The 8,671-nt window shown below is 38.8% G+C and overlaps 1 protein-coding gene across 3 annotated transcripts in view; it reads left to right on the top strand.

The window, feature by feature from the left end:
* The first annotated feature begins 377 nt into the window (after positions 1–377).
* The window catches only part of C3G (C3G guanyl-nucleotide exchange factor), a 30,472-nt gene continuing 22,178 nt past the window's right edge, over positions 378–8,671 (top strand). Inside the window, exon 1 of one of the 3 annotated variants that reach the window (XM_017175022.3) lies at positions 378–881. In XM_017175022.3, coding sequence (XP_017030511.1) covers positions 860–881 — 22 coding nt within the window. In that variant the 5' untranslated portion in view covers positions 378–859. Of the gene's footprint in view, positions 882–3,879; positions 4,477–8,671 lie in introns of those variants that run through there. The other 2 variants (XM_017175020.3, XM_017175023.3) reach the window with 2 other exon arrangements.

Genomic DNA, 8,671 nt, shown 5'->3' with positions numbered 1-8,671 from the left:
ATAACTTTAATTTGCAAAAAGAATCGTAAAAAAACGATACTATCGATAGTATCGAATTTTCGTTTTCAAAACATCGAAAATATCGAATGGTGTCACTATCGATAGTTTCCCAGCTCTAACGTCCAGTAGGGTGTAGGTTGTTGATAATATATCAAAATATCAATATATCGATATTTTTTTCTGAAAATGATACTAAAATATCTCAAATTGCCGCTTTCGCGGATTCTGATGCGATATATCGATATCTTGACGTATTTTTCACAGCCAGGGGAAGTACCTCGTTTGGTTCGAGTATCAGATGTGGTTCGAATACCAAAAATATCGTTATTCGATAATCAGGTTACATGCGATAACAACGCCAGTGTATCGATGCTGTGACATCTCTACATCGCATCGCTCTCTGCAGCAGCTCGCATTGTTATTTTTTTTGTATTTTTTTTGGCTCGAACGAGTTGGTTCGATGGCACCACCGTTGGCCAACAACAATAAGGTGCACCGTGAATATCGTTTTTTAACCAAAGTGAACACAATATCCGGAGGAGCTCGCGCGGATCGTAAACATATATTTATTGCTGCCTCCTCCTGCAGAGAGAGCGAGAGGGAGAGCGGGAGTGCGTGTGTGTGCGTGTGCGCGCCCCCCGATGTGAGTGTGTAGCGGGCGTGTGTGTTTCGGTTGGAGTGTGCGTGTGTATGTGCGCGTACAAATTTGGTGTGCGGCAAAGGCAAAGGAAACGGGAAAAGGAAGAGGAGAAGGAGGAGAGGCTGAGGCCGAGGGAGGCGCTGGAGCTGAAGCTGGAGCTCCTGGAAGTCCACATCCAAATCCCAAAACCGAAACCGAATCCGCAAAAAGGCGCTCATTATGAATATTCTGCAGAAAATCGGTGAGTACCATTTGGTTGCCGCCAAAGAAAAACAATAGGAAAAACGCAGATTTTTTTGTGCGATGGGGATTTTGTTTCCCATTTTCTTAGCTCTCGCTTCTCTTTTCGCTCTCTATGCCTGTGTGTTGGTCGGTGTGTGTGTGTGTGTGTGTGTGAGGCTGAGTGTGTTTGTATGCATCCTCCAGGATTTCTTGCCCCCTTCTTCTTCTTCGTCATCTTCGCTCTCCCCCTCATATAATTTTCAGCGTTTACCGTTCTGTGCATCTAACACACAAATACACGCAGACACAGAAACAGACAGACACACACACTCCTCATTTGTTGTTGTTGCTGCTGCTGCTGCTCGCTTTTGGGCTGTCAACAAGTCTATTTTTAGATGCTGCAGTTGCTGCTGCTGCTGCTGCTTCTTCCAGAAGTGTTAAACATTCGGAGCATCAACAACAACAAGAACAACAACGGCAACATCAACTTCCTATTGCCATACACGCCCCCGCCCATGCATTTTGCTTCCCACTATTGCTGCCGCTCCTGCTTCCCATCCTCTCATTTTTTTTTTGTGTAATTCTCGCAGAGATGCAAACGGTTGGGAACCCGACTAAAGCGTGTGTTTTTAGTTGGAATTCATATCCCATTGTCCACAAAAATAAACGAAACGAACTGCAAATTCTGATTAATTCCTGGCAAACTGCAGTCGCCATTATATCCTATTGATTCCCCGGCAGCAGCACCAACAGCGGCATCCTTTGTCCTTAATTCCATACATTGTCCTGATTATTTATTATTTTATTTGTTATTTATTTCCCGTTGCCATTATAATATTAATAAATTCATTTGGCCTAATGGCGGGGTTCCATCCATATTGACTTTTATGTTGTCCTCTCATTGATTTAATTTTGAATGAAAATAATATTGGTTTTATCCTTATAAAAGGTTCATTCTGTTTAAATATTTAATTGGATATTCATTAGCCGGCAGCCTGTGATTCCCCAGAAAATGCATAGGCAGGCGGGCCTCTTTGAGCCTTTCAAGCATATCATCATCAACACAGGCACAGGCACAGGCAGGCATCCGTTCGCTTTTGACCATTATCCTTTCGACTGCAGTCGCAGGTTTTGACTTTCAATTAGTGCGACGAGTAGAAGGAGTAGAAGAGAGAGAGAGCTTTGGGTTTCGGTTCAGTTCAGTCCAGTCCAGTCCAGGAGATGTGCCTGACAGCCTTCGACCGTGTTGGACTTTTTAATTAATTCCAGGCTATACATATCGCCTCAGTTCAGTTTCCACTGGCTATCGCCGGTTCAACTTCTGGTTAAAAGCGAACGGAGCCCAAAGACAACAGCTTTTCCGGGGAAAATAAATGTTTAATATTTCTGAATTCTGGGCAGCAACGAAACCTGAACTTGAACAATTTCCCCGCCATATGCATATGGATATTGCCCTTTTCAAGGTTGTTCTGGTGAGATTTTATGGATTTTTTTTAGCGTACATTGCAGGTTTTTAATATCCTTTCACGAAAGGAGTCATTTCCGACCCTATAAACCATATATATTCTTGATCAGAATTAACAGGCGAGTCTTTCTAGACATGGTTGGAAGAAAAAAATATTTTTCTCATTTTATCAAAATTTGATAAGGGGTTACATCATTAAAATTTAAAAAAAATTGATAAAAATTTTGATATTGTAAAATTCTTAATTAAGTATGCAGATTTTTTAACCCTTAAAAAATAAGCATAGAAATGTTTCCCGAATTAAATTTGAGGTTTTTTTTTTTGACTTATAACGAAGTCTTGACATGTTTGACATGTTCATAAAATTATATAAAATTATTTAAATTATTTATTTATTTAATTATAAAAAAATTATATATATATATATTGAAGAAAGCGAATAAATGAAATTTTCTATATTGCCTTAGGGGCAAATTATAGCCAAAAAACTTATACATAAATTAAAATCCTAATTTATTAAAAAAAAAATATTTAGAAAACAATGGTTTAAAATTGTCAAAAAATTGTTGTAAAATTTTAATTTAATTTACCACTAGTTGTGAATGATAATTTATCTTTTAGAAACCAATATAAAATAAACTATTAGCTGGACAAGTTTTCTATAAATTTACATTAATTTTTTGCAATATTTTCTTAACTATTTGAGTTCCAAATTCTTTTTATTCTAAACCCACAAAAAAAAAACACAAGTTTTTGGACAGCGTTTATGCCCCTTTGTTTGCTGTTTTACCTATGTATTTACTTTATTTTTCCCATTTAGCAGAGTGCAAAATCTTAGACCCGCCAGCCAGCTGACTGACTGACTGCCTCTTATCAGTGTCCATTCGTTAGCGATGATAACACAGCACACAGCGCACACACACACTGGCTGTCACACACAATTCACACACATGCTCGAGCTCGACAGTAGTTCACTGAAAGTGCAAAAGCTGACAAAACTACCCACCGTCCTCCTCCTTCTCGACAGCTTTTGCTCTCAGTGCTGATAGTTTTTCTAGCTGAAAATAGTGAAGTTTAAGTCAAGATAGCTAAGAGGAGAATCTATAATCATTTATAAGGTGATAATCACACCTCATTTTTCCTCTAATAATATTACGTATACGTCAAGGTGCTCAATGGAAGATGTTTTATTTAAAGATTTATATCAAGCTCAAGTTTATATACAATTAATTGTTATTTAAGCCAACTGAAAAAGGTGAAAATAGGGTTAACATAGCCTAGCTAAGGCCTCAGCTCTAATGGCACTCTGCTCTGCCCATTGGCCGCAGCAGCGATTAGATTGTAAAAGTGACGGCGGCGGCGCTCATCATTGCTGCTTATTGTTACCGCTCGCGAGTTGGATCCGCCGCTGTTCGTTCGCTCGGTGGGGTTCGGTGGCTCGCTTGGCTCAGCGGTTGGGTTGGCTGGGTTGGGTGGCTCAGTTGGCTCTTCACTCCACTCCACTCACTGACTGAGTCAGTCAGTCAGTCGCACGCGAAATTTTCACAACATCGGTGGGTGCTCTGGCTGTGCTCGCTGCACCCCGAAAATTTGAAAATCAAATCGAACTGCGAATAAATACTAGTTTTAGTTAATGATACTAGAGAGGCCGGCACAGTGATATCATTAGAGGGCGATCCGCCCCCTAAGCCTAATCATTAATTCATTGATTCCGAAATTCATTGAACGCCTATTTCTTTGTTATTTTTGAGTGTTCAGTGTGATCAGTGATCGAGAAGCGATCGATTTCGATCGATTTGCGCCGCAAATTGAGTTGGAGTCGCTGATGCGTTTGCTCCAATTCCCGCGCCCCAACAACAACAACAGCAGCAACAATAATAATATAGACGGGGGAGGAGGTAACCCCTCGAATCGATTTCCGCCACAAAAAAAAAAATACGGAAAAAATAAACAAAAACAAAAACCATGCGCGTTCTCAACACTGAGCTGCGCCTGCGCTTTAAAAATCGCAAACCGCGACCCTTTAATCGCGCTGCCAGTGCCGATGATGCAATGGACATGGGACCGGGTTCTGGAATGGGTATTGGCGTGGGAGATCCCGCCATGCCCTCCTCCATCGATCAGCGCCTCAACGGAGCCACCAATATGCGTACGTACCTCTGGGAGATCATATAGTGTGTGTGCTTTTCAGATAAAATAGTGGCTACTTTAAAAGGAAACAAAATTTCTCTTAGGATATAAATTATTTCTCTTTTGTTATTTAAAATAAAAAATATACAGTCTAAGGTATTCATTTTTTTAAGCCCCTAAAAAATTCAGATTTTTTATAGGAAGCTAATTTCTATTTTCTTTCTATTTCTTGTATTTTGGAGTAATTACAAACGGGAACTTCTCCCCTAAAAAATTTGTGTGCTCACAAGCTAATTTATCATTTTTTTCTTATCGTCAGAGCACAAAAGCCTAATGTCCCTGCTCGTTTGTTTCAAGATCAAAGTCGGGCCTTTTCTAAATTCTTTAACAAACACAAGAATCTTATGATCATTTCTTGCTGTGCAGTTTTCTGCGTTTGTGCGATTTTCGAATCGAAAAAAAAAAAAAAAAAAAACAAAACAATTGCCAGTCCCCAGTCCCCAGTTTCCATTTCCATTTCCACTTCCAGTTCCTCTGCCTCCCCCCCCCCCCGCTTCCACTTCCAGTTCCAGTTGAATATGTAATGGCCTTGAGCACGGGACAGAGATAGCTAGAAGCCAGAACAGAGATAGCAATGTGCGGAGCTCTCTGGAATGTGGAATGTAGAATGCGATCATTCGTCGAGATAATGGGAATAATGGAATAATGGAGACGACGACGGACAAATCATCATTTCCCAGCATTTCCAACGTTTTCAGCCTAGCCGCAATCGCAATTGCCTCGGAATTAGGCGCGCATAATCGAGCAAATTGATCGAAGAATCCCAAGTAGCCAGAGCAGTCACATTACTATCATTGGATGGGGTTAGATCGAATCGGATCGGATCGAAGATGAATCAATTGCCGATAAATTGGCCATCTGACACATTAAGATATATTACGGTTATTCGTAGGGCATACACTGTTTTCATTGCTAAAAAGCAATTTCGATGGGGCCTTATCTCTAACAAGCACAAAAAATATATATATATATTGGGAAATACCCGATTTCCATACTCATTTCTTAAGGTTTCCAATTTTGTAGGGTTTAAAATGAACTCATTTATGGGAATGTGTTTATCAAAAATGGATCAAATGAATATATAAACGTAAAAAAAATTTATAATCAACATAATTAATATGATTCATAAAATTTAAATAAATAATAATATATAAATAAATTATTAAAAATTTTAAATTTGATCACATTTAATTATATTTGAAATAAAAGAGAAAATATAGTAGTATTAGTATTTTGCTTACCTCTTTTGAACATGAATATTCAAATAAAATATATATATGCGCTAAAAGTTATAATATATAGCATATTTGGATTGATTTATGATCGTAGAACAGGATGCTAGGCCATAAAGTTGATATTTCCTAGATAAGGATACAGGTTATATACCTCCTATAAATAGTTATATGATTTATACTGCATAATGGATATTGAATATTGAATATTACATATTTCATAATTAATATAAAACATTGTACAGAATAGAACGACTAATATCATTCGCTGTTATGTGCCTTATGTTTATTCCTAACCCGATCTGATATGGTATGGAATATGGTATGGAATGGTATCGTATCTAATCTAATCGCCCTGCTCCATGTCTGTGTCAACACATGTCCGTCCACATTGTTGGGATTGTCAGCATTTTGTGATGTGATGGGGATGGATGTGTGTGTGTAGGGTGCTAGGGTGTGGGGTGTGGGGTGTGGGGTGTGTGTGTGTTGTTGGTTGTGTATTTGCCTACGACATTTTGGCATGCAGCAAACGAATGAAAACATTCCCCGCCGAATGCGAGATGAAAATGTAAATGTAAATGTAAATGTAAATGGGGGATTTGTGTGGAGATAAAAAGGGTTTTGTTTAATTGTTGTTGATTGAACAATTTCGTGTTTGGCTTTCACTACTGCACTTTCTAATAGGTAGGAAGCTGGCTTGCTTTTGCTGCTCGGTCACCTGTTGCCGCAGTAAATTCACTTTTGCACTTGAAAGAAAAATGTTTGGAGAAAACTTTGCAGAAAGTGTTTCCTAGAAACACGGATTCTAAATATTTCAAAAATCTATAACCACAATTTAGAAAATTCTTGATAAAACTCTAAATAGAAATGATTTGAATATGGAATACGTGGAAAGCCTAGCTTTTATTTGCAGCTTCCAGGAATCTTTCCTATTTGCTTGAACTTTCAACTTTCCGTTTGTGGCCAGGATGGAAATAGAAGAACTGGGAGCATGGTTGGTGTCCCACCCCCTCCCCACTCATGATCCCGTATGAAAAATCTGCATGGGCAGACATGTGTGTGACCTTTTCAAAATAGTTGCCATGTCTCCGATTGACGGGAAATGTATTTTTCCAAAGTGAAAACTTATTTCCCGGGAATATAACCAGTATTCTCTGTTCTGTGGACCAACAAAAGAGGGAAGTGAACGCACAAGTGTCAGGGATTGATGGCTTTGTGGCCATGGCGGAAGCCACTGTGTCCACTTGCCAACTTGCCAGCTTGCCACTTGCATGTTATGTTGACAATGCGCACAAAGGCGATTGCCGGGCGGCCAGGTTACCAGGAATCCGGGAACACAGGAGAGCACTGGCAGGAGCCAAGGTCAAAGGCGATTCCGAGTGCGATTCCTGGGAATAATTTGCGTCCGCTTGCGGCTGATAGGTGACATGCTAGATGTTGCGAGCTGGAAGCTGGATGCTGAATGCTTTGAGCTGGCGGGTCAAAGGCTACTCTACTGGGAATTTGCTCGATTGCCCGCCCAACTTTGACCCTGACCTTAGGGAACAATCCACAGGGGCGTTGCCACTGCCACTGGGAGTGAGATGCTGGAGCGTAGGGCCAACAGATGCCTCTATTTTTTGTGTCTTTTCTCAATGACTTGAGTTGGAAAATTATTTAATTGAAATAAGCAGCGATTAAGATTGAGAGATAGCGGCAGAGTCAAAGGGAAACGTGGGCCACTTGTGTTGCAAATGCTGTCAGTGGCAATATTTCAAAATAAAGTACATATACATACATACATATGTACAGTACAAATTAAAAGGCTTTAATGGAAACAGCATTTATTTATTAATTTTTCGCTAAATTCTTGATAAAACAATAAGTTCCAAGATTCTATATAGTAATTAAAGAATCATTTCTGGCTTGTGGCTTTTGTTTACTTACTTTTCTAACTAAAAGCAAAGTACTGACAAGCTGATTATTGACATTGTATAACGTTTTATATAAATATTTACACATGGATTACCTAAGAAATTTTAATCTGATATTGATGTAAAGATAATCAGCTATTAGTCAGAAATCTTGCATTAAATTAAGTAATTATTTTACACTCATAAAAGTAAAATTGTAGTTATAAGTTTAAAAAGCAGTAAAGGGTTCATTTCTGAGCCCATTAATCATATATATTCTTGATCAGCACAAACAGGAAAATCTTTTTGATTTTTTGTCTTAGTTATGAAATTTTAAAACTTTAATTTTCCTAAAAATTATTATATAAAATTGGGGGAAACTTTTATATTAAAAATAAAGGATAAATGTTATAGCTTTGTTTTGCCCAAAAAATCTCACCGCGAAAAGTCTCACACGTATGCACATATAATTCCCAACTGGTTCTAACATTCCGGGGGAATGAAGTGAAGGTAGCAAGCGTAGATATAGCACGTGTGGATACTTCTTAGTGCTAATAAAACCTATATATATATTATTATTGTAATATATAATTATAAATGTATAACCTAAAAGTAAAGCAGGTTTTTCAGGGCTCCTTAACAAAATTAGCTGATAGTCAAGACACTCCTTCTCCATATCCCATATGTAATCAAATGTTGCTTATGCAATATATAAAGTGAAATCATGGCCCCCCCTCCTTCCTTGCTCTTCCTCTCATATCAAGTGCTCTTCTTTTTTATTTATATGGAAAGTATAAGGTCAACGGAAAGCCATATCTTTGAATGTTTATGTTTAAAGGTGACTTGCTGCGGGTCATCTCTGTGTGGTCATCACAAGTGGGCAGATGGGAAGATGGGCAGTTGGGCAGCTGGAAAATGGTAGATGGATAATGGTAAATGCAAGACATGTGTGTCTGTGTGTGTGTGTGCGTGTGTGTTGTTTCGGTGGCGCCCAAGTGAAATCTTGACTCTGGCTTGGGGCCAGCAGTAA

Source organism: Drosophila kikkawai, chromosome X, assembly GCF_030179895.1.
Source record: "Drosophila kikkawai strain 14028-0561.14 chromosome X, DkikHiC1v2, whole genome shotgun sequence".
Classification (NCBI taxonomy): Eukaryota; Metazoa; Arthropoda; class Insecta; order Diptera; family Drosophilidae; genus Drosophila; species Drosophila kikkawai.
This window is presented reverse-complemented; position numbering and strand designations above follow the sequence as displayed.